Source organism: Protomyctophum parallelum, assembly GCF_964188405.1.
Source record: "Protomyctophum parallelum genome assembly, chromosome: 13".
NCBI classification, from domain to species: domain Eukaryota; kingdom Metazoa; phylum Chordata; class Actinopteri; order Myctophiformes; family Myctophidae; genus Protomyctophum; species Protomyctophum parallelum.
The window spans coordinates 32,565,569-32,582,358 of NC_139708.1; the positions used below are offsets into that span (position 1 = coordinate 32,565,569).

At 42.0% G+C, this 16,790-nt stretch overlaps 1 protein-coding gene across 2 annotated transcripts in view; it reads left to right on the forward strand.

Annotated features, from left to right (window-relative positions):
- LOC310869368 (myosin-9-like) overlaps positions 1-16,790 on the forward strand; it is a 52,484-nt gene that overhangs the window by 24,929 nt on the left and 10,765 nt on the right. For both annotated transcript variants that reach the window (XM_083780072.1, XM_083780071.1), the window contains 18 exons: positions 15-110; positions 706-977; positions 1,343-1,516; positions 1,842-2,015; positions 2,781-2,895; positions 6,375-6,562; positions 6,887-7,008; positions 7,096-7,165; positions 7,544-7,704; positions 7,925-8,033; positions 8,224-8,355; positions 8,498-8,704; positions 9,348-9,485; positions 9,630-9,753; positions 9,870-10,041; positions 11,098-11,310; positions 13,201-13,345; positions 13,498-13,704. In XM_083780072.1, the coding sequence (XP_083636198.1) occupies positions 15-110; positions 706-977; positions 1,343-1,516; positions 1,842-2,015; positions 2,781-2,895; positions 6,375-6,562; positions 6,887-7,008; positions 7,096-7,165; positions 7,544-7,704; positions 7,925-8,033; positions 8,224-8,355; positions 8,498-8,704; positions 9,348-9,485; positions 9,630-9,753; positions 9,870-10,041; positions 11,098-11,310; positions 13,201-13,345; positions 13,498-13,704 (2,819 nt within the window). The remainder of the gene's footprint in view (positions 1-14; positions 111-705; positions 978-1,342; positions 1,517-1,841; positions 2,016-2,780; positions 2,896-6,374; positions 6,563-6,886; positions 7,009-7,095; positions 7,166-7,543; positions 7,705-7,924; positions 8,034-8,223; positions 8,356-8,497; positions 8,705-9,347; positions 9,486-9,629; positions 9,754-9,869; positions 10,042-11,097; positions 11,311-13,200; positions 13,346-13,497; positions 13,705-16,790) is intronic.

The following is a 16,790-nucleotide window of genomic DNA, read 5'->3' on the forward strand; positions in this document are numbered from 1 at the left end:
CTTGTCCCATGCAGGCATGCTGAAGGTAGTGTCCGCTGTGCTGCAGCTGGGCAACATGACCTTCAAGAAGGAGCGTCACACAGACCAGGCCTCCATGCCTGATAACACTGGTATGAAGCGAATCGATTTAGTTGATTTTACAAAAGTAAAACACATTTTGTGTCAGGGCTGCATTACTTTATGTAATGTATCAAAGAACTAAGTGAAACCCCTCATACACGCACGTACTGCACATCGCTATGAACGCCACCTGCTGCACATGGCACTTAACAATCTCCATCTCCTGCCTGGTGATGAAGTCTGCACACACTTTTCAAAGCTGACAGTTTTAATTATATTACCAAGACTACTATGTATGAAACATCAGTAACTTCCACTTTACAACTCTACTCTACAACCAACCAGTACCATTTCAAATGTGAATGTAGCAGTCAATGTAAATCTAAATACATTGCCATTGTTTTGCAAAGTTTTTACTTTATTCAATTTTATATATATTTTTTACACTCTCAAATAATTACAATATTGGATCAAAGTCGGCACTAGATTATGGTTGTAATATGAAATAATTGGGTGATACTGAAGATCTACTTTTCAGGAGAGGCTCCATCGCCTCATCTCCCTCTATATATTCCAACCCTGCATATCCACTTACTTCTAATTTCCTCCTCTGTTCTCTCCCTCCCTCTGTCATCGGTGCCACAGCGGCCCAGAAGGTGTGCCACCTGCTGGGTATGAACGTGACGGACTTCACCCGTGCCATCCTGATGCCCAGGATCAAGGTGGGCAGGGACTACGTGCAGAAGGCCCAGACCCAGGAGCAGGCTGAGTTTGCAGTGGAAGCGCTGGCCAAAGCCACCTATGAGAGGATGTTCCGCTGGCTGGTCATGAGGATCAATAAAGCCCTGGACAAGACCAAGAGACAAGGAGCCTCGTTCATCGGCATCCTAGACATCGCCGGGTTCGAGATCTTTGAGGTAAAACCAGAGACTTGAGCAACTATGCATATAGCATTTGTAAATTAATTGGTGCGGATACAAATATTTATTTTATAATCTGATGACTATTCTATGATTACTGTAATTTAGACCATGTCTGTAAAAAAAATACAGTAGAAAATGATAACGCACATCATCTGAACCCAGACAAACGCTTAAATATTCAGCAATAAAAAGAAGGGGGGGGAAACACAACCTTTTCATTTTAGAATATGGAACAAAGGCAAACATTCACAGTTGTAAATTATATTCGTAAAAAATGGTTAGTATTTTCTCTCTCATATATATATATATATTAAAAAAAAGAAAAAGCATGCTTGCCTCATTCTCCCTCCCCTCTGCAGCTGAACTCCTTTGAGCAGTTGTGCATCAACTACACCAACGAGAAGCTACAGCAGCTGTTCAACCACACCATGTTCATCCTGGAGCAAGAGGAGTACCAGAGAGAAGGCATCGAGTGGAGCTTCATCGACTTTGGCCTCGACCTGCAGCCATGCATTGACCTCATAGAGAAACCTGTGAGTCTTCATTGTGCATCACTAAAGAACGCTCTTACAGCCTAGAAAAAGACAAACTGCTACAAACATGCTTTAAATGGTTTAAGCACTGCAAGTGTAAGTGTAATAATTATTGCCGTTTTGGAGAGTTCTTTCTAATATGCACCTAACAAAATGCACAATAATTCTTAGTTTTGCATCGCACACACACGCTTCACATTAAAACACGGCAAAGAATTATAACGGCCATGACCCACCTGCGCTCAAAAAGTATTTATAAGCCTCACCCATCCACACTTCATCAATACATACATACTTAGTTATAGTCCTCCTTTCCTCACTACAGGCCAGTCCACCTGGTATTCTGGCTCTGCTCGATGAAGAGTGCTGGTTCCCCAAAGCCACTGATAAGAGCTTTGTGGAGAAGGTTCTGCAAGAGCAGGGATCTCATTCGAAGTTCCACAAGCCCAAGAAACTGAAGGACGAGGCCGACTTCTGCGTCATGCACTACGCTGGCAAGGTAAAGCAAACTGTCTGGATCTAGGCCTTTCACAATTATTACATAATTGCCTGATCGCAGTTATTTGAGTTAATCACAATTATTTTGCATAATCATTAGTATACATTAGTATAGTTTCTTAATTTCTATAAGAACAGCTGGATAACCCTTCACAGACACTGAGTAGGCTAGAAAGATAATAACACCAGCCAGCTGTGTTTATTGACTGCAGCCTCTTACATAAAATGTATAACTATTGTTTTGAACATAGTTGAAGGACAATTTTAGTTTTGTTTTTTCAACCAAGGTTCATATTTTAGGTTATTAGAGAAAGTAAAAGATGAGTGTTTTCATTTGCTGCTTTCTTTCGTTTTAGCGATTTTAGCTATTTTTGACAGGTTGGGGGCATTCGAACATGTATTTTCTTTACACAATTTTATAGGAATTAATTTTTTTATTTACTATAGTCCTACTAGACCCCAGGAAATTACATCTGGCCAAAAAGATCACAGGATCTACTGAATGTGAAGGGGGGTACTATAGAAAATGAAAGAAAGCAGCAAATGAAGAAAAATGTAACGCTCATCTTTTACTTTCTCCAATAACCTAAAAAACAAGTAACGGAACATTGTGAATTAAATGTTGCGCAGATGTAAATTTAGCAAAAATGGCATATAACCCCCCCCCCCCCTTTATTACTAAAGTGTCTTCATAAGTCAAAGAGATGTCATCCCTCTATATTTGGCTAGAAGAAAACCCTGTGGTTTGTCTCTACTCGGCCCTCAGGTGGACTATAAGGCTGACGAATGGCTGATGAAGAACATGGACCCTCTGAACGACAACGTGGCCACCTTGCTCAACCAGTCCACTGACAAGTTTGTCTCTGAGCTGTGGAAGGATGGTGAGTTCAGCCAAACGCTAATTCCTTGTGCTGACTGTGGATTTATTGCCTCTGTATCGTTGGAATATATTTGTTCATTGTTGGTCTGGGATTTGTGCGCGTGTCAAAGAAGGGATTTATGCTTGGTTGTGTGCGGCAGCCGCGTCACGTTCCTATAACGGCGGTGGGTGCCAAAAAAATAATAATAAAAAAAGCCCAAACTGGTACACCCGATACTATTTAATATTTCCCTTATTTTTGATACATTTTCTTATCACGTCTATGGTATGAAAACAATGCCAAGGAGTTGCTTCAATGAAATATAATTGCTTTAAGCTGAAAACGATATGTTTAATGATGTTTTTTAGCGTTGTTACATTTATCATGCATGCCAATTAATCCGACATGCGCAGCAATTGTAACACTGGAACAGCGTCCACGTTCGGTTTAATAACTCCCGACCTGTTTTATAAAAAAAATAACTTGAAGTGGTTTATGGTAGCTGACATGTGTAGGTCCGTTGCCTGAAAATATTACATGTGTAGATAAACGGATCTCTGAGTAAAAAAATGAAACGTGCAAAGTGTTACATCGTTGGCGGCTCTCCCCTACTTTATTTACAATTTGCTAATGAACACAGTGTTTCAGTTCACAACGAACACATTAAATTGTTTCAGTATTTTGTTTCAACATTTCAGCATGATCAATGATAAACAGCTAGCAGTCGCTTTCTGGCGGTCGCTTATTGACGTACCATTTAATGTACGTGATCCAGGTAAATGTCTCTTTCCAGTAGGGTTGATATTTTCGGGCATATTTTGCGGCTTTTGCTCGGCGGCTGGCTATTAGCTGCTCTTAAAAGAGCCGTTGTGTTGGCGCTGAAGATAGTGCTGTCAGCCTCGGCAGCTACTTGTAGAGTCGGTGTTCATCATCGTAGATTCGTAGTCAAATGGAAATGCATCCTGTACTGTAATGTATGTATGCGACATACTCTCTACCTGGCAGCAGAACAAAAGCCACCTTATTAGCATTTGAATGCCCATGGGCAGCGACCCAACACCTATCTGGCCCGCGCCCGACGCTGCACAAGGTATGTGACTACGTGACATTTCATTCAGGACAGTCACGACAGTGGGTGCATATTCTGCTATTAAAACAGAATGCCAGTGGGTGCAGCTGCGCTTCTGCACCCCCGGTAGATGACGCCGGTGGTGTGCGGTGTCGCACACCAAAAAAATAGCAGATCTACAACTTCACAACGCATGGCAGAGCAATACTTTGTGAGGTTGCAGATGTTTTAGCTTCTTTGGTGTGTGACACCGGCCCACAACTAAGCATAAATCTGGTTGTATTGTTTGTTCTGTTTCACTTTTCATATCCACTTCTTTTATCTTTATCTCATATTCATTGTCCGGCGTCTGGACCTTTTCTTTTACCCATTGACCTCCCATTTTGTTTGTTTTATATAATCTGTTCCTCTGTATGGCCCCATTTTGTCTTGTCTTACTGGGTCTCAGAGGTAGCCTGGTTAATAAACCAGACCGAATCAGCCGTTGGCAAAAAAAGAATTGCCTGCCGGCGGATTACGGTCTGGAGAGGCTCAATTGTACGCCCATTTCCTACACCAGAGAAATGGGGCTGCCAATCGGGACACGGTATGCAATATGGGCGGGCTTTGTTACTGTGACTTTCAATGCTTGAGACCTTTGACTGACAGTAGCTCTGACCAATTGTGTCAAAGAGAAAATGTTTCAACCCGCCCCCCTGGAAATGAAATCCAAGCTGACCCTCCCCAGACTAATATCCCGCGGTCCGTGCGATATTAGTCTGGTTTATTAACCAGGCTATCTCAGAGGTACAGAGTTGACGGAGGCGGAGCCTATTTTATCGTCGTTTTCCTATTCACTCAGGTGACCTAAGTTTTCTTTTCTCATTAGATTTCTTCTTGTAACAACCTTTCCCGTTTACGTACTTATGTATTTTATTTCCATCATTAAACCATTGCAAACAGTCCATCGGGCAGCCTTCTCCCAGTTTGTATGACCTTATCCGACCTTCAGGTGTGTCTCTGAAACTGAATTTGTCATTGTGAGAAGATGTTTGTGTCCTTAACTGTCCTTTTTCCCTCCAGCTGTTTGTGTGGTGAAGACTAGTTTTGCTGGTTTATTACCCAACAACCATTTGTTGCTCTTTGATGTTACCTCTCCCTCTCTCCCCTTTTTTTTGTGTAATAGTGTGGTTTGGGACCCCTGGTGTTGATCATGGGTACTGCAGCAATGGGTATATACTGCATGGGTTTGGTTGTCATCACAAAAGAGAACTAAACATGAACACAATTGCCGGCAAAGTGCTTTTTTCTTCTTTTTTTTTTGTTACCATTGACACACCACACAGTTAAAATGTAAAGAGCTCAAAACTCTCGTAGCTTGACAAACTTAAACTAGTTTATACTTAGTTGCATTACTCAACAAATACGACCTGTGCGACAAAGTATTCAGTCTTACGTCGCATTCACACCAGCATGTTTTACTTGGATTAAATGAATCCTGCTGCGTATTGTCGGAAAGTACGTTTCGTTTGGCAGGTGTGAAGGCTCATTCGAATTCTGGTGCGGATTAAACAAACTCATTCTAGATCGGCAAAAATCGGGTGTCGTATATCTCAAGTAATGAGTTTGCACTCGCAGTACCGAACTGGACCGAGAATTCGGACTGCTCCGCTGATCTGGAGTTTGTTTGTGTAGATGGGCTACTCCAATTAGCCTCCCAGGTTTATTTCTGTATGTAGGCTAGCTGCTACTTTACAAAACAAGTTGGCAAGTTGTAGGCTTGTAGCTATTGCGCGCACACACACACACACACACACACTCACAAATGTCCAGTCCCCGACTCACCCCCTGCATCCACATTACCCTCACTCACTTTACTTTACCTCCTAACTATTAGGATAATAATTATCCCATAATTAACACCATAGATTTCACTGTGTAGTTTATGAATTGAACACATTGCGTCAAACGCAGCAAGAATGATGCAACTTCACCCCCCAATCGCACCGAGTCTATCGAACTACAGGTGTGAATGCGACCATAGTTTACACACACACACACACACACACACACACACACACACACACACACACACACACACACACACCACTCACTGCACTGATTTTGTTTTTGGTGTGACCCTCATTTGCCCTTCCTACACACTTCACGAGCATTTTGTGACCCCTCACTCTCTCCACTCCATCTTTTCTTCCCCTCCTCTGCATTCACTCGATGTTCATTTTTGGTTTGTGGTGTTTCACTGGTTTTGGTCTTCCAACGACATTAACGTCCTCCTGTTTTTGCCTCACAAGGAGGAAGTGGGAAGCCTCCTTTTAGAACATGATGCATTTTTAGTTTTGCCTGCTGTAATACATATATAGTATTCACATGATGACAATAAAAATGTGTTCTAATACATAATCTTGTGTTCTGGTTCGTTTTTTCCCTTCAGTGGATCGTATCGTGGGCCTGGATAAGGTGGCCGGCATGTCGGAGTTGCCTGGAGCCTTCAAGACCCGAAAGGGCATGTTCCGTACCGTGGGCCAGCTGTACAAGGAGCAGCTGTCCAAACTCATGGCCACCCTAAGAAACACCAACCCAAACTTTGTCCGCTGCATTATCCCCAACCACGAGAAGAAGGTACCAGCCAGCAACGGGCACCACACAACACATCAGCCACATATTGGTTTGCATACACAATATAAAAAAAACATGGACACTGTATAACGTATATGATTTATGATCATTCTACTGTAAATCATATATGTATATTTGTATGCGTGATTGCGTGTTCACAATGCTTCTCGTTGGGAGCTTGTATTTGCTATTTCCGGTGACAAAATTGCAAATGTTTTGCTATTACAAATGTTTGATGCCCTATGCCCGAAATGGGATTCCAGGTTTTAAAGTGGTTAAAACGTTTAACTTGACTGTCAACAATGACTACCTCCCTCCGTCTCGCAGGCAGGTAAGCTGGACCCCCACCTGGTTCTGGACCAGCTGAGGTGCAATGGTGTTCTAGAGGGCATCCGTATCTGTAGACAAGGTTTCCCCAATCGCATCGTCTTCCAAGAGTTCAGACAGAGGTATTTAATATGTGCACATTTTGTCATTAATGGTCATTTTGTTGTTTTGTGTGGGTTACCTAACCTAAACCACTTTCTCACCTGTAGGTACGAGATCCTCACTCCCAACTCCATCCCCAAGGGCTTCATGGATGGAAAACAGGCCTGTGTGCTCATGGTAAAGATCCACAACATTTAGGTTTTATTTATTCGCACATAAAAAGGTTAAAAACAAGATAAAATTACATGCAGATTAATATTGTACAGAAGATGTTAAAAAGCCAAAAGGCTTATCGTAAACTTGAATTTGAAGACTCAGACATTAAATGTAAACACAAATACCAGTAATGCATTAAAATAGATGTGCTTAAATACAAAATGACATACACACAGTACACATAGTATATGCATAAGTTATATATATATATCTTATTACAAACAATATTATATATTACAAGCATAACAACCCATCTGCAACATCTCAGTCTAAAACAAACATTCTTGAGTGGCCATTGATTAGACTTGTTGATGGGTGTGCTTCTTGCTCTCCCATCAGATAAAAAGCCTGGAGCTGGATCCCAACTTGTACCGGATTGGTCAGAGCAAGGTGTTCTTCAGGGCGGGAGTGTTGGCCCACCTGGAAGAGGAGAGAGACATGAAGATTACTGATGTGATTATCAGCTTCCAGGCCTGGTGCAGAGGCTACGTGGCCCGCAAGTAAGGAGACTTCATTATCTTCATGCTTCATTTATACTGTATTGTGTATGGACAAAGGCAATTAATTAACGGGTGAACTGATGAATGATTTATGTTGTAGAGCAAAAACTCTTAGGCTTATGTTAACCACAGACCTTATTTGACCCATAAAACAGAACCCCTATGGTAAAATCTACTGAGGGAAGTCCTGGCTTAACTGTTTTTTATGTTACTTTTATAGGGCCTTTGCCAAGAGACAGCAGCAGCTCACTGCTATGAAGGTTATCCAGAGGAATTGTGCTGCCTATCTCAAACTCAGGAACTGGCAATGGTGGAGACTCTTCACCAAGGTACACAAACTCAATTAAAACCTTCCCCCTCTCTGACCTCAGATTCCTGTCTCTCTATAAAACAAAGTGCCTACAAAAGCAGATAGTGTGTCGAGTCTACTACATAATCTAAATGTTGCTGTTGGATTCCGGTTGGAGATCTGTGTTGCAAGAGCCTCACGTTAACCTCTCTCCTCCCTTTTTCCTGTAGGTGAAGCCGCTCCTCCAGGTCAGCAGACAGGAGGAGGAGATGCAGGCAAAGGATGATGAGCTGGTGAAGGTTAAGGAGAGGCACTTGTATGCTGAGCAGCAGCTCCAGGAGATGGAGACCAAACAGCAGCAGGTAGGATACATGACGCCAGTGTCCAGTATCATTTACACATGACACACTGCGAGGAAGTTTGCCACAGATTTGAAGTACAAGGGGAGGCAGTTTGAGAGTTTGTACGGTCGTCAGTTTTAACCCCTCGTGTTCCCTCTGGCAGCTGGGCGCAGAGAAGATGGCTCTGCAGGAGCAGCTGCAGGCCGAGACGGAGCTGTGCGCCGAGGCCGAGGAGATGAGAGCCCGTCTGGCTGCCAAGAAACAGGAACTTGAGGAGATCCTCCATGACCTGGAGGCCCGTGTGGAGGAAGAGGAGGAACGGGCCACTCATCTACAGACGGAAAAGAAAAAGATGCAGCAGAATATCACAGTGCGTAGATTATTTGTCTTTCAATTCCACACCCCATGAAGCCTTGAATTTATGGATCTTTTGTGTTTTTGTCTTATTCCTAATCTAATAATTTGATGACCAGCGCAGTCTACTTAAAGAGTGTCTGTAGGAGACTACAGACTGATGACCAGGACATCAAATTATTGGTTTAGGAATGCGACAAAAACAAAGGCTTCATTTTTTGCGTGAGCTACTCCTTTTCAAAACTGGGAGAAGTTAAATGGCAGCAAGAAAATCTACAAGACGAATAAACAATGTAACACAGAGGCGAAAGGAAAAATGTCTCGACATGGGCACTTACAGATACCAAAATGTGTTTACATTTAGTATGGGGTATTACATGGCATGTGAAAACAGTTTTTAATTACTTCTGTGCCTATAGGTGAATAGGAATGGTGGAATGTCTGGGAAGATTACCCAAGTGATATCGCTCGAGTAACGTTACACCACTCACTCTAGAGGCACATAACACTTTACAAAACTGTTTTCACATGCTATGGTATGATGAGTAAACACTGGAGTTACAGTATGTGGCGGGTTAGGCTGTTCCATGGTTTAGGAGCTATAGCTCCTGAACCTACACTCTCATGTCCAACCCTCCTCTTCCTCTGTGTGAATGCAGGACCTGGAGCAGCAGTTGGATGAAGAGGAGGCTGCCAGACAGAGACTCCAGCTGGAAAAGGTCACCCTCGAGTCCAAGATGAAGAAGGTGGAAGATGATGTTATGGTGCTGGACGACCAGAACAACAAACTCAACAAGGTCAGCATTTAGCAGCAGACTACAACCATGATTTCTTTGTTTCAGGAGCAACAATATATATTTTATTCTTCTCACTTGTTTACCCTCAATATTCAGTAAACTAAGATGGGTAGATGTTTTAACATTGGTTGTTTGTGAGAACAGGAGAAGAAGCTGATGGAAGAGAGGATCTCTGAGTTCACCACCAACCTGGCCGAGGAAGAGGAGAAGTCCAAGAGTCTGCAGAAACTCAAGACCAAACACGAGGCCATGATCACAGACCTGGAAGGTAGGCTGGGCACGCACACACACACACACACACACACACACACACACACACACACACACACACCCTTCATCTGGCCTAAACAACGGCATATCATTTCTCCCTCTCACTCTGCTCAGACCGTCTGCGGCGTGAGGAAAAACAGCGTCAGGAGTTGGAGAAAAACCGGCGTAAAGTGGAAGGAGATTCTGCAGAGCTCCATGACCAGATTGCTGAGCTGCAGGCCCAGATCGCTGAGCTTCGTGCACAGCTGGCCAAGAAGGAAGAAGAACTCCAGGCAGCCCTGGCCAGGTCTGTGTGTGAGCACATGCACATTGCTCCTTAACCCATTCTGACCTGAGATCAGATTCATACGAGGTTTCCACTGGACACACGCTGGTCTGACGAACCCATTCTGACCTGAGATCAGATTCTAAAAATGTCAGTCGTTCTTCGATTTTTTTCAAAAATAGCAGACCTACAAGCTCGTATCGCGCCACTCGGTGGCGCGATATGAGCTTGTAGATCTGCTATTAGAATAGCTAAAGCATGACATGATGCCAACACCAAAATGGGTGCCCGATCAGAATGGGTTAAAGAAATAGTACATCCAAACATTTTAATTAATCTTCCCTCATGCCATTGGAAACGCAGATATTTCATTTGTCCACAACTTGAGTCTGCCAGCAACACTTTGTACTTTGTATGCGTTTTCATTGGCATGATGGTGAGTAGATGATGACAGAAGTACAATTTAGTTTTCCTGCACCTTGGGTGAGTTTACAGCCTTTAATAGTCAATATGGGTGACTGAGTTGCCACTGTTGAAAGATTCATGAGTGTTTCTCATTCTGCTGAAGTAGCTTTATCATCAAGTTCTGCTTTCCTGACATTCAAACACAGACATATGCTTTTCCATTATCTCATAGCCAGTGATATGCTGATATTTCATGTTTTTCTGGGGGAATTCATTCCATTTAAACTGTCCATCAAGTAACTGGCCAGAATTGCTAGGCTTCTATAACTGTGACAGGGTTTTGGTATTCGATCACTTGGACTGATTTTGCGATTTAGTTTTCCCAACATCTTCAGTAAAATTTTCCTGACCTTTTGTCTCCATGAATTTCTATCATTTGACTAATAATTACAGGCTCTGTCTTGCTCTCCTGGTTGGAGTGAGCATAGATTGTCTACAGTAGGTAGACCAGTTTACCAGTCCTGCCACCAGAATAAGGTCTGATCATGAATAAGGGGGATGTCAGCTGGTTGTACTCTAACATGAATTTTATCCGACTGGTTGATGGTGCAATATTAATAGTTATTCAGCACGACATTTTATTTTTTTCCTTGTTTTCTTCCCTGACCTCAGGATAGAGGAGGAGGCTGCCCAGAAGAACCTGGCCCAGAAGAAGATCCGTGAGATGGATGCTCAGCTCTCAGAACTGCAGGAGGACCTGGAGCTGGAGAGACAAGCCCGTACCAAAGCTGAGAAACACCGCAGAGACCTGGGAGAGGAGCTGGAGGCCCTCAAGACAGAGCTGGAAGACACATTAGACTCCACAGCTGCTCAGCAGGAGCTCAGGTATACAGGATGGATCGCAGCACCACTCACTTTCCACCTGAGTACATGTCAAAAGTACTTGTCAAAGGTGACATTGTTTCATCTGAAAGTATAAATTATCCTTAAAGGACCACTTCACCACTTTTCAACCTATCTTCATATAATAGGTCCTCACTAATAATCATGATAAAATGGCACGATTTTTTTCTACTCAGTCTGTGTCTCATAGGAGGGCTGTGGGCAATTTAGAAACCGTCTTCCAGTGACATCATCATTAGGCAAGATTATTTTACAAAAATGTTTAGATTTTCATTATCGTGAGAACGATGGCTTCCATTTTCGCATTGTAACTTTTCAGGACTAGAAAGCCTGCAGGAAGACGGTTTCTGAACTGCCCACAGACCTCCTATGAGACACAGACAGAGTAGAAAGAAATTGCACATGATTATTAGTGAGGACCTATTATATGAAGATAGGTTGAAAAGTGGTGAAGTGGTCCTTTAAGTGTGTTTGAGTAGAACTAGTTAACTTGCCATTTCTTTGTTTTTACATCACATCCAACATGATTTTTATTTTATTTATTTTTTACTTTGTTTTTATTTCAGTTTAGGCAACTTCACAGAATTACAAGTATAGATAGTTTAGATAGATAGATAGTTTATTTGTCTCGGTCATGGTTTATCCAACATTATTACATAAAAGGATGATACAATTGACCGAAAAGGAAAGGGCTGAAGCCGAAGCTTATTATGCCCACCTTTTTGAGATTTCAGTAAGGAAAAATAAAAAATAAATAGAAAAATCCGTTTTCTACATTGCTGCATTTCTAATGAAAGGATTAGACACAACCATGTTGAAAGAAAAAATCAAAAAAATAAATCTGATCAAAAAAGCTGGTCAAACATCACTATTTCTACAACTTAGTGACAATTGTTACAATGGTGATGATGTTACTAATAATAATAATTATTCACTTGTTTCTTTTATAAACTTACATTGCATACATACATACATACATACATGCACATACATTTGCCTATGATACAAACACACATATACATATGGTCCTACATACATATGTGTTTACATGTATATGAAGTGGTTGCCTCATATACATGAATACTGTTTTGGTTTGATTTTGAGATGTGTATGTCCTCGCACACACACTCACATTCCTTTATACAGATAACGGTAGGTACGGGGATACACATATATACTGTATAGTTACTGTTATTATATAATTAACACTTAGAGTTATTTTCATATAGCCCTCGATTACCTTTGTTTTATATGTTCTCTTGAATTTAATGATTGTATTGCTTAATTTTAATTCAGTGTCCAGATTATTCCATAGATTCACCCCAATGGCAGATAGACATCTCTCTTTGATGTTGGTCCGTGAAATTGTAGTCTTTTTAAAAATTCCGATTCCCCTGAGTTCGTACCTGGTTTCCCTAGGCTTGAATAGCTCCTGCATGCTGACTGGAAGCGACCATACATTTTTCTTACAACTGATTTTTTTTTCCTTTTTTTCCACAACCTCAGCTGTTACATACTTTCACAGGATATATAAATTATACACTCATACACACACCCAACTTCACATACATTTACAAGTATTCACAACAAAAAAAAAGAAAACAAGGAAATAAAATACAGGTATATAGCGAGACAAAAACGACAGAGCGTCGACAACAATGCAACATGAATTTTGATCTCAATTGTCCTGCGTTATGTTACATAGACTTTATCTTTGTCTAACATGTTCCATGGTAATTGACTTTACCTCAAAGTACTTCGCAATTATGAAGACAAAAGGCATCATGAAAAGTGAGAACCAGAATAAAATAAATGTTTCTGCGATGAATTTGTATTCCTTCTTTCAATACTGATACATCTTGATGTCCTCAGGACCAAGCGTGAGACGGAGGTCGCTCAGATGAAGAAGACCCTGGACGACGAGGCCAAAATACATGAGAATCAGGTGGTTGAGATGAGGCAGAAACACGGCCAGGCCTTCGACGAGCTCAACGAGCAGCTGGAGCAGTCCAAGAGAGTACGCAACCATCTTCACATACAGTATACACTTAAATGTTCTTTGTCACACAACTGAATGTCAATAAATGAAATATTAAAACATGCGTTTCAAATAATTTCAACAGTGTAAACATTGAATCTCACACTCCCTCCATGACTGGCTCCCTGCAGAACAAGGTGTCTGTAGAGAAAGCCAAGCAGGCTCTGGAGTCGGAGAGGAACGAGCTGGCCATCGAGCTGCAGACGCTGAACCAAACCAAGGCTGAGTCTGAGCACCGCAGGAAGAAGGCTGAGACCCAGCTGCAGGAGCTGCAGGTCAAGCACGGCGAGGGGGAACGCAGCCGACAGGAGATGGCCGAGAAGATGAGCAAAATGCAGGTATGACTGAAACCTGGATGGGATTGAGTTAATTTGTTTAGTCTGTTTATTTAGTGGTATTTCTTTTAATTCTAAATCTTATATATATATATATATATATTAGAGGCAGGCTAATGCTGAGGGACTACAGGGAGCAGGGACAACTATTATATTTTACATCATTCATATTACCGAACGCGGTTAAAGAACGATCGTTCACGAACTCGTTCATATTTAGGGTGAACGTGAAGTGAACGTACTGTATTTCTGTTTGATGAACGTCATTGTGAACGCGTTCATTTCTGGCGTGTGTGAACGTCACTTTGTCACGTTCAACTTTCGTTCAAGAGTGAGTGTTTCAATAGAGCCTTCCAGGAGAAATCCCCGGCACTAAAAAACACCCTAAACATGCCTTAATATTTAGCGGAAAACCCACCAATAAATCCCTATCCTACACAAATTAACTAATCTTTCTCAGCCGTCACTGGAGCGCGCATCTAGCTACTGCATGATGATCATGCACTGACAGACAGCAGACACTGTCCCGACTCCCAACTCCTAACACAAACACTGAGGGAACTTGTTGTTGTTTGATTAAACATAATGTGCCACGAAAAATAGCTTCCAATAGCTTAGTTGGTTATTATCGCGTCGAGGAGGTACGTGTCCATAATATCGCCACGAACGGCCAACAAAAGACATCTCTCTTCCACAGTGAATGAAGCGCAGTGATGACTGATTTATTCTTCGCCGTACAATGTGTTCCGTGCTGAAAATAGCTGATATACAAGCTCACAACGCGTCGCGTCCAGACACGTTGTGAGCTTGTAGATCAGCCACCCCCAGCATGCGGAGATGCAGGCTCTGAGAACATTCATAAACTTTTGCCTTCACAATAAAAGCATTCAGCTTTCACAAGTGTGCCCATATAGAGAAGGAAAATAATTAAGAATTCGGTGGCATTTCACATTGCAATTTTTTGTAAAATGTAAAAAATATATAAAAATTAAAGCAAAACATTTGAATGAACTATGAACGGAACTAGTTGATTGATTGATTGATTGAAATATTTATTAACAGTTTGTAGAATTTACAGTACATTTTAAGCACAAACTCAATACAAAGACTGTCAACTGTGAGTGGACGACCCAATTAAGCATTACACTTGTTTACAACAGGGTCCACATTGTTCAATTCATCAAAACATTTAAAGACATACAAACATTTAGAGACATACAAATAGACATTTCTATGTAGCTAAATTCATCATATGGGAAGCAAAAAAGGGAAAAGATACAATATACAGTGAGGGAAAATGGGGTGGGGGGGGTGGGGGGGATTCAGATTTTACAGAGGCCAGTTTCGAATTGCAGCCATCCGTAGGTGCCCTTTGAGAGCGGTTTTGAAGGAGTCAAGGGATTCACATGTCTTAATGACTGTTGGTAGGGCGTTCCACATTTTGGTGGCATAGGAGCGAAAAGAATTTAGTCCCTTGTTTGTGCCGAATCTGGGTTGTACATGGTTTGTTGCACTCCCTCTGGTGTTGTGGGTGTGGACTTCGTTTACATTAAGGAAGTATTTAGACAGGTACATGGGTATCTTGGTGGTGTATCGAATCTTGTGGACCAGACCCATTGCAAGATGCTGTACTCTGTCGACGACCCTAAGCCATCCCAGCCTGTCAAAGTGGGCAGGGGTGAGGTGGGTTCGGGGGGTGAGGCCAAGTAGGAGCCTGACCAGTTTGTTTTGGGAGGTCTGGAGCCTTGTTTTAAGGGCCTTTGAGGTGCTGTGGTACCAAGAGGTGGATGCATAGTCAAAGAAACCTTGTACGAGGGCTCCTGTTAAGGTCTTCAAGGTGTTTTTGCTGACCAGTGAGGAGATCCTGTAAAGGAATCTTGTTCTTTGAATGACTTTTTTGATTACGTTGGTGGCCATCTTATCACCGGAAAGATTGGCCTCCAGGATGGAACCTAGGTAGGTAATTTGATCTTTTCGTGTGATAATATTGTCACCCACTCTAACCAAGAAGCCATCTGCCTTGCTGAGATTACTATTTGATCCGAAGAGGATGGATTCAGTTTTTCCCAGGTGTAAGGATAGTTTGTTATCAGCGAGCCAGGTGCAGATTCTACCGAGTTCAGAGCTGAGGGTCTTTTCAACCTGCAGTTTGTTCCTGTCCGAGACCAGCAGTGCTGAGTCATCTGCGAACAGGAACAAGTTGCAGTCACAAGCAGAAGTCATGTCATTAACATATATTAGGAACAGTAAAGGCCCTAGTATGCTTCCTTGTGGGACGCCACAGCTCACTGGGAGGGGAGGGGACAGTGTTCCGTTCACCTCCACCATCTGTTCTCTCCCCTCCAGGTAGGATTGCATCCAGCTCACTGATGTGCTATCAAAACCAATAGCTTTAAGCTTGTTAACCAGTATGGAGTGGTTCACGGTGTCAAAAGCCTTTTGGAGGTCCAGCATGACCATGCCGCAGTATTTTCCAGCGTCCACCTCGTGTTTGATGTGGTCGCTCAAATAGAGGAGGCATGTGTCATGTGTCAAGTTCATTTTTAAAATGTTGAACTGTGAACTGAACTAGTTCCTAAAAAAAAAAAACTTTCCCAACACTCCCATCACAACAAAAACCACACCTGTGTGAAGTGATGGGTGCTAATATATTAAAGTCTAACTCATGTTGATTAGGTGATGTAATGGTGATTATGATGTCTATTGCTCAGACACTATGGCCCTCATTTATCAACCGTGCGTACGCCAAAATATGGGCGCACGCCGAAATTACCGAAATTTCCGGCATTTAACATTTCCGGCAAAGCTTGAAATTGAACTTGAGTAGGACAAATAGTCACGTCTGGTCGGGAGCTGCCGTACGCTGTTTTTCTGTCTTACACAAGCGGAGCAGCCTTGTCTGAACTGCTGAGAGGCTGTCACAGGCATCAAAACATATATGTATTCACTCCTAAAATGTTTATATAAAATGTATGTATAATGTATATGGGCTACATGTAAAAAATAAATAAATAAAAATGTTAAGGAATACATGTGTCATATGAAATTGGTAGGAGATAAAATCGCGCAATTAAAAACAATACATGCGA